This window comes from Crinia signifera, chromosome 4, assembly GCF_055691185.1.
Source record: "Crinia signifera chromosome 4, ASM5569118v1, whole genome shotgun sequence".
Classification (NCBI taxonomy): Eukaryota; Metazoa; Chordata; class Amphibia; order Anura; family Myobatrachidae; genus Crinia; species Crinia signifera.
Genome location: NC_139220.1, coordinates 224,778,713 through 224,796,304, shown reverse-complemented (window position 1 = coordinate 224,796,304; position 17,592 = coordinate 224,778,713). Strand labels below are relative to the sequence as shown.

The 17,592-nt window shown below is 40.6% G+C and overlaps 1 protein-coding gene across 1 annotated transcript in view; it reads left to right on the top strand.

The window, feature by feature from the left end:
- UNC13C (unc-13 homolog C) overlaps nt 1-16,867 on the top strand; it is a 536,500-nt gene extending 519,633 nt beyond the window's left edge. The window contains exons 32-34 of the mRNA XM_083183881.1: nt 5,690-5,782; nt 7,936-8,095; nt 15,398-16,867. Coding sequence (XP_083040007.1) covers nt 5,690-5,782; nt 7,936-8,095; nt 15,398-15,680 — 536 coding nt within the window. The 3' untranslated portion in view covers nt 15,681-16,867. The remainder of the gene's footprint in view (nt 1-5,689; nt 5,783-7,935; nt 8,096-15,397) is intronic.
- The last annotated feature ends 725 nt before the right edge of the window (nt 16,868-17,592 follow it).

The window sequence follows — 17,592 nt, the reverse complement described above, 5'->3', positions numbered from 1 at the left end:
ATTCCCCGAATCTGTCAGAGGCGGGTTGCCTAGGTAACAGTGGTACACTATCGAGCGTGGGGACGCTCCGTGGTCTGATAGTGTGTACTCCCAATAGCGAGGATTATGTGGCTGCACTGTTTAGAGTAACCAGTAACATAGGTCCAATGGAGTCGCCTCCAGTTGGAATAGTATGTTGTGCCCAGTGGTCTGGTAGCGTAATTACCCAATGGTGAGGGTTGCCACGGACGTGCCACAATCGCAAATAGGAATACAGGGATGCACTATTAAGCGTGGAGATGCTCCTTTATCTGATAGTGTGTATTCACAAGTAGCGGGGATATCGTGACTGCACTGCTATAGTGACCAGTAACACAAGTCCAATGGAGCCACCTCCAGTTGGACTGATACACTCAAACGTGAGCGCCTTGAAAAAGGCTATAGCGTCACTACCACTGTCTGGATACAGAATCAAAATACATTGATAAGAAAAATAACAAAGACTGCCTACATCTGCCCGAGCACCGCTAGCCGGCACGCGCTTCGCAGATACAGCTTTGGCCCTGAGGAAGCTGTATCTGCGAAGCGCGTGCCGGCTAGCGGTGCGCGGGCAGATGTAGGCAGTCTTTGTTATTTTTCTTATCAATGTATTTTGATTCTGTATCCAGACAGTGGTAGTGACGCTATAGCCTTTTTCAAGGCGCTCACGTTTGAGTGTATCAGTCCAACTGGAGGCGGCTCCATTGGACTTGTGTTACTGGTCACTATAGCAGTGCAGTCACGATATCCCCGCTACTTGTGAATACACACTATCAGATCAAGGAGCGTCTCCACGCTTAATAGTGCATCCCTGTATTCCTATTTGCGATTGTGGCACGTCCGTGGCAACCCTCACCATTGGGTAATTACGCTACCAGACCACTGGGCACAACATACTATTCCAACTGGAGGCGACTCCATTGGACCTATGTTACTGGTTACTCTAAACAGTGCAGCCACATAATCCTCGCTATTGGGAGTACACACTATCAGACCACGGAGCGTCCCCACGCTCGATAGTGTACCACTGTTACCTAGGCAACCCGCCTCTGACAGATTCGGGGAATAAGCACTTGCTCAGTACACATTTCCCACGGGGGACCACGGCGTTTGAAGGATCCTCCTTCACTGGAGTACCACGTATTGACACGCACAAACTGTCCAATTATTGCAGTGAATGCAGATCCAGTAGCAAACGCCTATACCCCACCTAAGGGAATACTAACTGTACTCATCTGTTACATGAGCTAGCGTCTGGAAAAGCACGATTATAAAGAGGTTTTTGCATAAACCCGCTTTTCATATTAAGTATCCTGAACTGACAGAAGAAATTTCTTTCTGTACAAATCAGGCATAACACACTGTTCTGTCTAAACACATTGACCATTGAATAAAGTTTCTGCCACATCTGCCCGCCACCTAGTTTTTAAATTGTGTGAACCCCACCTTTGTCTGTTATTATATGTTTGTATTTTTATCTCGCAGTTCTTAGATGAATTATCATTAAAAGTTAAGTTTTATTATCTTTCTGGTGCACCCATTAAGGACATTTCTTTTCTCTCCGCTTTTGAATTCTAATAACAAAACTAGTCTTAGTGGTAATAAAATTGGACCCAGACTAAAAGCCACACCAGACAAGTCTTTAATGTTAATGGTGATTATGACTTGTGATCAACATTCCCTACAAACATATTTTCTTTCTATCTCTGTTTGTTAATATTTCACTATTTAAATAAAGATATTTGGAGGGCAAGTTATTATAAAACTTCATTTCTTTTAATACTTTACTCTTTATATTAGCGCAAGGTGTTCATGCTGAAAAGTCAATTGTTCATAACAACTTGGTAACTGCATCGGACATGGTTAGATGCCAACTTATTACAGACTGCCAGGATATTATAATATTAATTGCATTTCCAAATACACAATTGTGTCATAAACTCTGCTCCGCAATCAACCATGTTGTTATGGAAACCAGTGTTCAAGTGCCAAGATGCTACCATCATAATGTACTCACCCTATTGGATGAGGAGCCCATACTCTTCATTACTTCAGATGTAGTAAAATCACTCTCCTCTTTAGTATTTGCTTTTTATATTGTATCAAGTTAGAAAACTTTGTTTTACTTGTGAGACATATAATGTATAGGTTACTAGGATTTTTAATGGAGCAATTTAGGAGTCCATGTACTAAGATAAAGTGCACTGTGCTGCCTTTTGAGCATCACATGTAAAATTTCTATTTTACTTATAACAGTGCTGAAGCAGATCTTTTGGGTGACAGGATTTCAGCTCAGGGAGAGTGGGTGTGCCATCGTCATGCACCACTGCTTTGCCACAATCCCCATCTGGATATGCCCCCTGAACCACGTCTGTCTCAAGATATATATCCTGTCTGGCTCGTTCATCAATATTTGTCTTATTGGTTGTCTCCAAAATAATCAATGGATTTGTTATTTCTCATTGTATTGTAACTGGGTTTCTTAGTATTTTTATAACCTAAAACACATATTTTCTCAATTGTTTAGCAGAACGCAATACTTTTGCTATGTTTACATAATTCAAGAGTGCAATGATATCACCGATTTCTCTGCATTTTTATTTCTATGTTCATATCCTACAGTCCCCACTAGTTTTTATTGGGGTGTTCACAGGAATGTAATTTATATAATGGAGCGATGCAAAGATTTTTTGCAAGACCTAATGCTATCTTAGGATGGTGTTATGCCTGCTCACACTGAAGATTGCAGGACACAGACCATTCTCTTCCTGCTGTCTTACACACAGAAGTCTCCCTGACTTGTCCTGTGTCTGAGGTAATAGGTGTATCCTCATTGGGTATGGTGACAGGGCCAGCTCTACAATGAGGCAGCTGCCTTAGGGTTCTAAAAATACAGCATTATGCTTTAGATAAAAAAGTAGTCCTTTTAAATAACGTATGGGAATATTTATTAAAGAGACTCTGATTTGAAATCTTTCTTTAAAACAGCACCTGTGATATAGTAACAAACATCATACTGTAAATGTGTTATTTGAACATGGCAGGCCAGGCTTTGAGATGGCAGCAAAGTGCCAGGTGCTGCGAGTATTGGAAATGAACCACCCTGCAGAATAATGTATGCAGGAATAGTGCACCTCCAGTATGTTGTTCCTCAGGAATCATTTCAAGCTGTCAGTGATTGTACAGGCGTCAGTCAGGGCTGGCAATGTGCACAAGCTTTAAAGCAGCATCACACTTTACTCTGGGTGTGAAACTAATATTTTATGTGCAGCCTATTCCGAATATCAGTATCTTTTATTATTGAGAAGTATAAATAATGGAAACTAACGTGTTCCCTAACTTACAGTATGATTACCAAGAAACCAATACATGATGCAAGCATTACACGCCCAGCACATGCACACTGACCCCCTATGTGAGCCAAGCACATCAAGCTTCCTGCTTCAGCTCCTTATTTAAACCTAGTCAAGTGGCAGTGAAGCCCATTATCCCAGTAATGGTGTGCCATGGATGTTACGTAGGGAGATCAACTACTCAATCCCAGCTTTACGAAGTCTAGGTACATGACAAACAAATGCAGTTTCGGATTAGGAGGGCATGAAAGGGCCACCGGGGGATTGCAGCGGTAAGGGCCCATGCTTCAAGGCTTTGCTAACCATTATAGAGTGCATGGTCTGCTCTTCTTGATAAAATTTGATAAAATATATAAAATTATCACGCTTCTACTAGTAATATATATAAATATATATACAGCAGCACAGACGGGTGGCACTCCAGAAATAAATACAATAGTCAAATGATCAGGTGATCCAACGTTTGAAATGTTATTGCAACATTTTTCACCCTGATGAAAAATGTTGCAATAACATTTGAAACGTTGGATCACCTGATCATTTGACTATTGTATTTATTTCTGGAGTGCCACCCGTCTGTGCTGCTGTATATTGGAGCGGGTTTTTTCCCCCTCTCCTGGGAGGGCACCCGATTCGTTTTGTTTCTGCTGCATGGAGTGCCGGCCACCCTCTGGACCCACTATATCTATATATATATATATATATATATATATATATATATAACGTGTAACAGGAAATAGCGGCACTCAGACGGGTCTTTTTCAAAGAGTATATTTCAGTGAACAAAAAACTGACGTTTCGGAGCTCTTGGCCCCGTTTTCAAAGTGAGACTGGTGAGACCGTCGAGGGGGGCTTTTTCAGCATAAAAATTGTTCTGAAAAAGTAGGCTTATACTCGAGTATATATGGTCGTTATATTTAATTTGTGAATCTGTTTTGGGGAGATCTTTTTTAGATCAAGTTTATTTGAGAACCACATTATTTTTACTGCTTTCATATTATGGCATAAGTCATACTGACCCCTGTTCCTTATATTATAGCCCAGAGGTTCCCAAATGCGGTCCTTAAGTCATCTTTATTTAAGAAATATCCATGACTCCGCACAGATGATAAACTCAAATTAACTGAGGCACCTGTGGCCACCTGTGGCCAAGTATAGATATACTTAAAACCTGGGCCATTAGGATGGCTTTGAGAAGATTGTTTGGAGACCTCTGATATAGCTACAGAATACTGTATGTCAGAATCTTGTCTGGCATTATCATAGAGATAGGTAATTATTACAATCTGTATTTCACTTATAATGTAATAATTCAAATAGAACCAAGCAGAGAATGTAATCCCACACAATGGACAAGATGAGTAGGGTGGGAGAATTTGCAGTGAGACAGCAGCATAGGGGTATGGATCATTGGATAGACACCAACTAGGTGGGCAAGTATTAGGTTGACATGCATGAAGGTCGACATGCATGGAGATCAACATGCATGAAGGTCGACATGGGTTAGGTTGACACAAGTGTCGACATGGGGAATGTCAAAAGGTCGACGTGTGGTTGTTCACATTTTGTCACATGTGTCCCCTCGCATGGCTCTCTGCGCTCGGCACACTATTTTATTCTCCCACCACGCCCTAGTGAATGGTAGGGCATGAAATACTGCCTGTCGGCACGTCAGCTAAAAAAAGTGACAAACCCCATGTCGACCTTTTGACTGTTGACCTTGCCCATGTTGACCTAATACTTGTGTCAACCTAATGGCATGTCGACCAAACCCATGTCGACCTTCATGCATGTTGACCTTATGGTGTCGACCTAATGCTTGTAGACCTAGTGACCGTATCCCCAGCATACTGTAGCTACAGTATAGCTCCTACTGTAACAATGATTCACAACAAAGGCAAATAGATGGACGAGGGTGAGCAGTCCTTAGAGGGCAGCTACTGTATATAGGCAACATGAGATGGGTAATCAGTCAGGGAGGTGTCAGTATAATAACATATATACTGTAGGACTCCAGCACACTAAAGGAATAACATGTGGAGCCTCAAGGCTGTCGAGCTGAAAGAGACCAGTACAGGACAGAGAGAAAAGGAAGCTAGCAACCCCCGTCATAACAACACAGGCATGGGCTATGGAAAACAGAATACTAAGCACACAGTACAACAATGTGTTGTACAAAGCCTTGAGCTAAGAAATATCAGGCAAAGGATTCAGGATCTTCAGATATAGTAACACAAAGGGACACACGGAGCTGGACAATACTTTTGCTGTGTGTTGTGTATTTGATGTTTGACCCTTTTTTCTCTTATTTGTTTTAGGTCTGTCTACAGAATCCTCTGTTGGGGAAATCTCAGTCCAAGTGGATATTTTTACTCATCCTGGAAATGGAGAGCACAAGATTACAGTAAAGGGTAAGCTGGAAATGCACTACAGTACATTATATACTTCCATTGTCACCTTATTGTCAGCATCATAGGTGCCGATTATGTGGGTGCACAAGGGCCCGAGCACCCACGGAAATTGATGAGCACCCACGGGCCAGAGTCCCGCTGCTGAGCCGCCATATTAACTGCAGCGGCTGCAGCACCCACATTGCCGGACCCGCCACCTGGGAAACAGTATGCCGGGAAGAGTGTATTCTGTCCGTGGAGTACCTGCACTGTGGGGGCATTAATGTATGTGGAACTCTGTTGCCGTAATTTGATTATTGGAGACCACTGTGCTCCGTAATATAAATTGGTATTATTTTGTGGCCACACCCCTTCCCCATGAAGCCACTCTTCTATATTTTTGGCTTGGGCACCCGCCAGCAAAAACATAAATCGGCACCTATATTCAGCATTGCTTAAATTATTATTGCAACAGGCTGAGGTTGTAGAGATTTATAACTCCACGAGTGCTATACTAATGTCATATCTCCAGCTCATTTATATATTAATAATTTCTAAAGATGACACTTAGTAAACTTTTTTTCCTAATGCTGGCCACACATCAGACCAACTTTCCTCCAACCATCCGACTAGTTGGTTGGATGGAATAAAAATCTGGTACTGGATAGGAGCAAATGTATTTTGTAATTAAGTAATTTGTTTCCTAAATCTGAAATTGGACAACTGTCACTCAGACAATGCACTGTAGTTGGACCCATTTGATTTAAACAATTTCACTGAATGTTTTTGTCCATTCTCCTGAGTTTGAACAAATTGCTTATTGGCATTTGACCCCACACAGTACCAGATTTTCAGTCCAACCAACCAACTAGTTGGATGGTTGGAGGAAAGTTGGTCTGATGTGTGGCCAGCACACACAGCAGTTATCCGCAAATTGTATAGTAGCATTGTTTTCAATGGGGAAAGTACTGCACATTATATGAGAAAGTGTTCTAGAATATGACCTACGTACAGTATGCATCACCATCATACAGCATGTCGACATAATTATTGATTTAACATTTGCATGCATGATGCTGTGCAGTGTCATCAGTCAATGATCATTATCCATAACGCGGTCGTTACTCAGACAATAAAAGGTCCACAGTCAATAGATCAACCATTGTTGGTCGACACGCCATACAATAGGTCGACACATCAAAAAGGTTGACATACCTTTTTGTAGACATAGTCAAAAGGTCAACACGTCATATTTTGACATGGGGATGGTCGACAAAAAGGTGGCGTTTCATATTTTCAAGTAGACATAGAATTAGATTATAATAGTGTGCCGAGCAATGGTATACGTATACGAAGTCCATGTCCACATATGCTGAAATAGACACAAAAACCGTGATTAACTCATGTCGACCCTTTTCATGTCTACCTATGCTATGTCGACCTTATGACCCTTCCAACCTAAGGCATGTTGACCTTTCCATGTGTCCATACGTGCACTAATTACGAATGACACTTGACCACAAATAAGTGTTTGTGTTGATTGGAGTTCACTAAAACAGCTGAGGGGTTGAGATCCCTCCACCCATTGGTATGCCATGATGACTCTTCTGGTCCAACAGTACTGTGCCCCTCATAGGTGGGCATCAGGGAGTGGGGAAGAAAAGGGGTTGGATCAATTATAAACCGCAATCTAGTCTTCCGACAATCAAACCCTCCTGCTCAGCCCCCCCCAAACCCCCCCCCTTCCTTATGCACAAGTGGTGATTGGAATGAATCCACTAGTTCTGTATTACAAAACCCTCAAACCCCCGGGACAAAAACAGCTGAATGAAGCAACACCCAGGGCTTGCAGCTATGGACACACTCCTGCTATTAATATCCATACACTACTGTAAGTGGTAACGGAACTTGTCTATGGAATTTTCTGTAGGCGTAACATAACTATCAGTATCACATATTAGATAGGCAAGACATAGTCCTCCATTTGTGAACATCCTTTGTTTCAAGTTCTAACCGCCTTCCATAGCAAAACGACGAACAAATGGTGACGTGGGATTACTTGCATATTTATAAACGGACAGTGTGACAATACGTATTTTATTAAGTTAAAGAATATTGCAATATTGTTTTTTAGTGTTGACTCTGTGCATATGATTCCTCCCCTCTTGTTGCAGTCGTGGCACTCAATGGGCTGATTTGGCAGACTACAGCTATGTTTCGGCCTTTCGTTGAAATCTATGCATTAGGACCCAGCCTCAGTGACAAGAAAAGGAAATTGTGTACCAAGACAAAAAGCAACACCTGGTCACCTAAATACAACGAGACTTTCAACTTGTAAGTTATGCATATACGGTGATTGCAATGTCTCAGATGTAAGGGCTGTATTGTGTTATAGGGAATTAAACACAATCAAAGCTGCCAGGTATTCTCTGCCTGTCTACAAGCCTGCAGATAAATATTGAATGGCTGTCAGCATGCCGATTGGTGGGTGGCTGAAGCTATTCACCAATCACAGTGGTGCTAGCCATTCAATGTATGGAAGCACGTGGAGAACCAGCGTGGCACTGCAGAATGTGTCATTTTTTTTTATTCCCATGAAAATGTGTATAGGGGCCTTTGTATTTTGTTCCCAAGGCCTACAACACTGTTAAGATGGTCCTGAGTACAGTCTTGGGTCTCAGGACACTCTCATACTACTGTATGTCCAGTACAGTGATAAAACTGATCAAAATATAGTATTCAGTGTAACATGCCCAGCAAGTGTGTGTGGTCTACAGAAGGAGTGAAATGAATAAGACACAAGTCAAGGGCACTGCAGGCAGGGTTCCTGTAATCAAGCACAGAACAAGCCACATCAGTACAAACCACAATAGATATCATACAACCCACAATAATAATTCAAGTTTAAATAGCCTGTCACTTACTCTATCTGGCTACACATTAGGAACAGGTGATGCTCATAGAGTCACTGTGATGCTCTTAGCATTATAGAAAATATGCAGTGATAATATGACCCATCTGCCACACCATCTTTACTTGTCTTGTTACTTCTCTGCCAACCTCCAGTAGGACACACAAACTTTACAGGCATCTTTACTCTCATTTGTCCAGATTGAGTGTCCCTTCTAGGAGAGTTGGGAGATACTGTATGTTCTTCATTCCAATTCCATCAGTGTGGAGAAGCGGTTGTAAGGCGCAATAACTTTGTCTTCTACTCTACTATCAGTCTTGCATAGAATAGACTCAAAAAACACCATAACATACCACTGCAATATTTTATAAAGCTCACTTTATATGATGGTCTCTATGCCATTTTCTCTAGTGTGGAAATCCCTAGCAGTAGTCACAGGCAGGATATGCACTAGTGCAGGAGACATCTCAACGAGAGATCAGAGCAATGAGCATTTTATCAGAGGGGTGAGGTTTATGGGTTTGACAATATTTAGGTCGCCCCCAAAATGTTGACATGGAAAAGGTCCATAAAAAAAAGGTCAGCACGAACAACCACAAAAAATTAGCATTTGGACCTCAGGGTAATGTACTACGTTCCCTCACATGACTCCCTCCACTTGCCATGCTTTGAGCCACTTTACCATTCTCAATTGACCATGTTGATGGGAAACTATGAAAAAGAAAGTACACAAGTAAATCGGGCGTTATACCTTTAAAAATAGATCTAATGAATATACCACTTTGTTTTACCCTTAACAGCAGCAGTTCATTTTTGTGTTGGTGACTGCACAAAATATTGGATTCTCAATCCCAAAATAAAATATATACTTATTAAATAAACTGTGCTTCTTAATTAATATATCAGCATGGAACAATTCTCATAATAAAGGTAATTAAATGTCAACATTTACTATAAATATTTTTTATATACATACAGTATAATGACCGGGCATACAATTAGTTCACATAAAAATAAAAATACATAGTATAATGTTATATTAATGTACCCTACGGTGGTATCGTGGATAATAGAATCAATAAGGTATAATTGTCCTCTGTGAGGTTATTGTAACTGGAATTGTACCTCTGTGATAAAGTTCAGATAAGGAATTGAACATCAATTATCAATTGAGTATCAAGGTAAAATCCTTTTATCTAAGCAAAGTTTTTGACTTATTGCCCAGTCTTGACCTTCTTTGTCCCACACACTGCTGATATATTGAGCCGTTTTCTACAGGGAATAATCCAGACAGGACATCCGGGGCTCTCTGCTGTAGCGCTGGCTGGATCTCTTTACTGCAACGCTGGCGGCATTTACTTCAGTGTATGCCGCACCATTTGCCCAGGTCTTTGATATCAGGAGTGCTGACGGCTTTATCCCAGTGCATGCAGTGAGGCGCAGTGTGTGGAAGACACTGATGGTATCAACAAGTCCTTAGCGTGGCAGCAGCAGGTGTTCAGGATTTCTTTCTATAGCATATTTCCATATGCAAAGGCATGCTGATCACGGAGTCATAAAGTCAGTCTAGGTAGTCACTAACGCGTTTAAACCCAAACGTATTTTTTTTATGTGAACTAATTGTACTGTATATTTATATCACATTTTGACATGTAATTACCTTTATTGTGATAATTCTTCTGTACTGATATATTAATTAAGAAGCGCAGTTTATTTAATTAGCATAAATTATGAAAAAGTCCAAAAAAATTAAAACAATTATGAGAAACTCATATCAACATTTTTATGCTTCAACCATAGCAATGTTGATATTTTGCTTGTATCGACTTTTTTTGTCTATGCATGTTGACCTTGGGCGTGTTGACCACATGGTTTTGACCTGGACACTGTCAACCTATCATCCGGATTCCTTCTTGGAGGTCATGCTTTTATTCCCAGCCAGTAAGAGTTTTGTGAGATCTTCATTCAAGTATTTTTTTCCCTGTGAGCTGAGCCTATTTGTACCAATTTTAGACAAACTGGAGTTAGTTTGTGGACATAGGTGGTTGTTTAATGGGTGCAAAGTATGCAGTGCACATGGGCCCCTGAGTCCAGAAGGCCCACACCACACACACTGCACCCATGTTTTAACACTTGCTTCCTGGAGTCCAACATCAGGTGCTACATCAGCAGCAAAAATTGCAGCCAAAATGGCTGCCATGCTACGGTAGGGAAATTAGTTGCCAGAACATGGCAGGAGCCATGTGTCTGGAAACCTGCCCAAGTGCCGCACAATTCTAGAGTCCACTGAACCGTGGAGAAGAGGAGACCAGAGTCTGCACACGGGCCCCCTTTTCTGTTAAAACGCCCCTCTTTGTGGACACTTGAAAAATGGATCTTTTGGCTTTTCGGAAACCATAGCTACTGTATAAAAGTAAGTCTATGGTCTAAACCTATTACGGTCCCTAAAAGAAAATGTGATCTGCAAACACATTGTAAACTACAGTAAAGCCCATAGGGCAGTATATGTACTAGCAGAAGTGTATAAACACTGAACATTGGTGTGATTTGGGTCGGCATGTTACGCCTTGTGTGCTGCTAGAGCCTGGCTTGGTAACAAATAAAGTACTAGCTCAGAGCGTGCCCTTAGCATCACCGATAGCATAAAGTGGCCCTGCAGCTCGTAGATTTGTATCCAGGAAATGCAGATGGATCACAGAGCTGACCTAATAGATAGAACATAAGACTACAGCTGTTTTATACCAATTAAAGGCTAACTACATATTACATTTGGCAGTGTATAACGCCAGGATGCCCAGCAGGCCTGCACCATCCAGCTTGCATTTGATGTAAATAGTAAATATGGCACTTATTACTGCAGAGTTTATGGGAAGCAGGTGTTTATCCCAATGGAAGCGCCCACAGGCAGCCTCCACGCAATCTTGTTGGAGTAACCACTGAGCTCATTAATGTGTCCATGATAGATACGTGGTATTTCTAAGGCTGAGCCGGGTTTATCAGTGATTTATTGCATTCCGGTGTTTTGTTTAAACAGTAAGATCAATTGGTTCAATAGATCAGAGTTTAGCTGAATGCATTTTGCACCTTATGCTAGAGAATACAAAAACATTTATTCATTGGGGTCTATTTCCCAGACAAATTGAAAATAAAGCATTGAGAAGAAAGGACTGAGCTGCGTAGGAAACGTAATATTGTTTGCCTTTGTTGTGTACGCACGTAGGGGTAAATTTACTAAGATGGGAGTTCTAATAAAGGTCTGATGTTGCCCATAGCAACCAATCGTTTTCTACTTCTTACTTAGCACCTTCTAGAAGATAATAAATATAATCTGATTGGTTGCCCATAGCAACATCACAGGCTGTTATTTATGTCTCCAAGGAATATGTACTGTATGCTGGGTGACCTTCAAGGAGGTACTGTAGTTACACATAGGGTAAACAGTACCAGGGAAGTACTTACAGCACCGTGGCAAACAGTCCACCAGCCCACAGTCCTGTATATGTCAAAGCATTTTTTTTTTGGCCATCCTAATGGTTTCTCATTAAAACTACAGTACATCATTGCCTTTACCTCATGTGATTTTTAACACCCCATTTAGGCAGGCGGATCAGAATGCTGACCTTAAGTAAGTTATTGGAATTCGGCTGTCAGTGTATGTTAGCCTGAGCAATAGAAGTTATGGAGACCCAGACCAGCCTATTAATATACTCAGTCACATCAGCCCTCTGGCAGATGCTATAGCTCACAGATGGCCATTGAACTGTAGGCCGGGGGCACAAGGACTGTTATGATATTCAGTAGAGGGAGCATAGAAAAGCTCAAGTTGTATGTGATTTTCTTACTTAGTTTATACAAAAATTCATTCGACATCCACTTTAAAGGGTAAAAAATGATTGCATAAAACATCAATAGGAGATATTTAAAAAATGTTACCTTTGTGTTCTGATTGGTGTTAGCATACATGACTTTGCAAACTAACTAGGCTACAAACAACTAAAATACATACCGTGACATTTGCTCAACCTTTCACCCTATCTATACCTACACTTCCAGGTGGGTTTGGAAGTGAATTGATGGCTGTCCTGCGTGCAAACATTCCTAGACACTGTATCTGGCAATGCTGGAGACTGCTCATACTGTATGCAGTATGAATGAATCCACTGAGTATTACATGCCTTTGGCAGGGGTAGTAGTAACAGGTAATTTATAACAAAAGGTGGTGCAAATACTTTGCATGTATAGCACAAATGCATAGCTATGGGGTACATGAACCATTTGTTTATGGAAAGGAAATTCAAAATATTTGTCACTTGGGGTACAAGCATCCATAATTTCCCCTTAAGGTGGCCATACACATGCAGATTTATCTTCAGATCTGGCTGATTGGAACAAAAACATGATTATGGATGAGAGCAAATGACAGTTGATCATTTGCTTGGAAATGCTGGAAAGCTGACAAACTGTCACTCATCCATAACCATGTTTTTGTTCCAACCAGCCAGATCTGAAGATAAATCTTACTAGTGTATGGGCACCTTAACTCCTAAGACTCATGAACAAAAAAAATACCCTAGTGTATGTGTGTGTGCATGGGCCAAATGGTTCTTATTTGCCATCAAATTCTATATTTCTATCTACCAAATAAATAGAAAACTGAAAAATATAAAAATGGGATGGCCAATGTAATGGTTCTGTTGGTGGTGATGGTTAGTGTGATGTCCATGCATTTCCACCCTCCAAACATCAAGGGCCAAATGTAATAGGGTGGGAGAATCAGAGCAGGATTTGGGGAGTTTCCCATTTTTTTTAAAAAGTGGCAAACCATTACATGGCAAAATCAACCTGGTTTTTTCAGTGTAAATAATTTCCAGTTTAAAAAACAAAAAAAATTGGAAAACTCTCCCAAAATCTCTCACTTTTTGATTCTCGCACCTTGTTACATTTGGCCCCAAGGATAATGTAAAAAAAATGTAGGTACGAAATCCCAGCAGTCGGAATACTGGCACTGGATTCCCGACTGCCGAAATACCGACAAGGGGGGCCGTGGATCGCCCCCCTTCCCCCTTGCGGGCTCGCTGCGCTCGGCACACTATTTTATTCTCACTCTATGGGTGTCGTGGACACCCATAGAGGGAGAAGTTGCCGGCATTTCGGCAGTCGGGATTCCAGCGTCGGTATTTCGGCTGCCGGGTTTCCGACCACCGGGATTTTGACTCCATCCGGTAAAAAGGGGGGTACATAATGTTGAGGTTGAGCATTCCATATGTATTGGATAACCCTAATAAGCTGACACTACAGTATTACATATACTATATGTGGGTTAAGATTAAGGTACTAAAAGTACAAATATGACCAAACTCCTGATCTGTTGTAAATGACTCTGAGAAAATTATTTACTAACACAGTAGAAATATGCAGTTTTCAGTGTCTCGCTAGTGCTACATTCCAGAAAGCTCGTTGCTGACTTGACTGTAAGTCTACTGGGTGATTAGATAAACCCACATGCTATAATACAGTATGTGCGACACTTCAAAGGTAAATTTTGAGAGATGGCCAGCCTTTTTCTTGCAATAAACCAGATGAATGTGATCCAGTTTTTCTCATATCATAAGGAATGATAATATTATTTTGGTACTTATTTCCTAGCACGGTGCGCACGATCTAGATTGTATGTGTGGGGCTGATATCTCAAGCATCTCATGCATCTTATGTATTTGTGCGGCATAAGATGCATGAGATGATGCATTCGCCGCGAGGGGCAGCGGTACGCATCCTCTGACCTTTTCATACCCCCACTATCCACGTTGGCGTGGAGTTGATTTTATATAGCGTGGCGAGCGGACGCGGAATACATGTGAAGTAGTCCGCGTCCCCCCGCGGGGCTCGTTGCGCTCGCCACGCTTCGGGCTCGGTGGCTCAATGTGCTTGCCACACTATATGAAATCAACTCTACGCCGACGCGGATAGTGGGGGTATGAAAAGGTCAGAGGATGCGTACCGCAGCCCCTCGCCTTACTTCGGGTTGGTGTTGATAATGCTGGTGGCGTTAAAAATGGTTATTGAGGGCTTACGATTTTTTATCTCATGGATGCATAAGATCCATGAGATTAAAAAATCGGGTCCATTGCGTTGATTGTATGCCTTAAGTACCTTAAACTTAAGGCATACAATCAATGAGATGGGCGCCGTGCTAGGAAATAAGTACCATTATTTTTATAGTATATTGGTATACGTCTTTCTCTCCTGTGCCTTGCTGCACTGTCCATACAGGTTGCAACTGATGGCGCAATAATCATGGTCTGTGAATGTGCCAGTGGGCACTATTGCAATGCTTGATGACGATCCTGTTGAGACACAAATGTGTTTTAAGCTTTGTCGAAAAGGAAACAGTAATGCTGCAAAGCTGCAGAACCTGACACAGCTTGTACAGGGGATCAGCAGAATAAACGCAATCATGTTCCTGAAAATGATATGTCAATCCTCCAGAAGAAAAAAAGAATTGGTAATAATAAATGAGACTTGATTAAATAATGGAGAATCGCTTTAAGGCAGAGAGACATTGGGTAGCAGGGGCCAATGATATCTCATTAGCAAAGATGAAATTAGTGCTTCAGAATATATTAGATTTTTTTGCAGTTGAGAATCCTCTATAATCCCATTGAGTGTAGAAGGTGAATTAAGACATCGTCCTTCCTTCTCATATTTACTCTCTTTTTAATCCACAGTGTTCTGAGTAATGAAGAAGGCCCGGGGACTTATGAACTTCACCTGTGTGTGAAGGATTACTGCTTTGCCCGAGAAGATCGCATTATAGGAATGACAGTCATCCAGCTGAAGGGCATTGTAGAGAAAGGAAACTGTGCATCCTGGTATCCGCTGACAAAAAGCATCTACATGGATGAAACTGGACTGACAATCCTGCGAATACTATCTCAGAGGACCAATGACGAGGTCGCCAAGGAGTTTGTAAAACTGAAATCAGACATTCGGTCTCCAGAAGAGATCTAGAACACTGCTGCAGATTAAAAGTCAACTAACAGAACTATTTTAAATACAAACATATTGATACAGTGTTGTTATTTGGATAGTGTATGCATGTGCAAATCAGTGGGAATGTTTATTCAATATGTTTCAGTGTTTGCTAGTACACCAGTACTATACTTGCAAGGCGTGTTGAAGAAGAAATGTACTTTTTTATATATATATATATCAGACATTGGGCAAGGACTCGTTCCCATAAAGTGCCAAAACCTACACCTAAAACTGAAATAAGCTCATACTATATTTTGGTAAACTTCATTTTCCTACCGATTTCCAACCTGGTTGCGTACTAAACTATTGGTTAATGAGTTGTGTTTGTTAAATAAATGTGTGTCTCTGTGCGGTCGTTTTATTTAATTATCTCCCAACATGTTATTCATAATCATAATGTCGCTACTGTAATTTGTTTTGCTTTTTTTTTATTGCAGAACCAAATTAATTGTTGCCGAATGGTTTGTCATTTTATAACTCCATTCCTGGTTAGAAATGTTTCCTTTTGTTTTCATATAAAAAGGATGGGGCTATTTTCTGCATATACTACACAAAACTTTCTGGTATATCACTGTGAAGACAAACTGTAAAGAAGCTTCTAAGGTCATTAATGTCCCTCCCAGTAGCGTCCCCTTCTATGTATTCCAGTTCTGTAATGGATCTCTGCATAGTAGTACTAGTGCTAAACACAAGATACTCAGAAGATATTCGAGTTTCTATACATTTGTATAAATCAGTATATGGCGATTGTGTCATTCCCTATGTTTTTGCTCACGTCATTTGCTCTGCTTATTGTCACTTACAGTAATTTCCATAAAACTTGACGTATTTTTGTACAATGCAATGGAAACAGTAAAGGTCCCTAAAGATTATCCATCATTTTCCAATAGTGTATGAACTTAAACCATTTTAATGAATACCAAGGATACTGACGGAACTGTGTGCATCTGGAATGTTGTCTTTACCATTGAGAGAAACTAATTGTCGCAAGCAGGGAAAATGTTGTATTGTATACTTAGCTACAATCTCAGTCAAGTGTCTCTTTTTAATAAAAAAACTACAGTTTGTACTTATGCAACATAAAAATGTATTGCACTGAGGCAAGTCATGTCATGTAAATATATTTAGTGAGATATTGTAAAATAAAATATGAAGAAACTTCATCACGTTTTATTTTATTTTTTCATCTTTTTTATTTATAACAATATGAAGAATTACATATGGTAAAAGCTCCTTAAACTTGTGAATAATACACACAGAATACACAAGGGAGGCAGCCACATTGGTCACAATCAAACACACTACATTTAAAAAAGTTAATAACAAATGAGAGAACGACCTTGAAGAGGCTACATTGTTGCAGATCTCATTACTAAAACAAAGTCAGAAGGACGTTTGGGGATGTGGGGGAGGGGTCTGTAGATGGCCAACCAATCTAAGGCCCAGTGATGGTCTAAGAGAGAAAAGATTTCAATTCAATTAGAGGCAATGTTCTCACCTCTGTAAATGCAGTTATATGCTGTACTGCTGGACTCCAGTTTGGGTGTTGTTTATACAATGACACAATGAAAACTTGCTCTTTTTACCCCTAATTAAATGGACCCAACAGTGTCTCTAACATGTCAGGGAGTGAGGAATAGTTGATTAGCAGAATCTACAGACTGAGTAGAATTTCCTGACTCTATTGTATTGTGAAGATGGTTTGTAAAATATATTTTATTATTGATATGTGCCAAAAGCAGTCAATTGTAAGATCTTATCTCGGGAAGTTGGGCTATTTCCAGGATCTAGCTATTTGTTAGTGGGCCTCATTACAGATATGTTGCCCCCCAGTTTATCATTCTGTTTACTAATTTTCTCAGTCAATTAACATAGTAACAAGACAAGG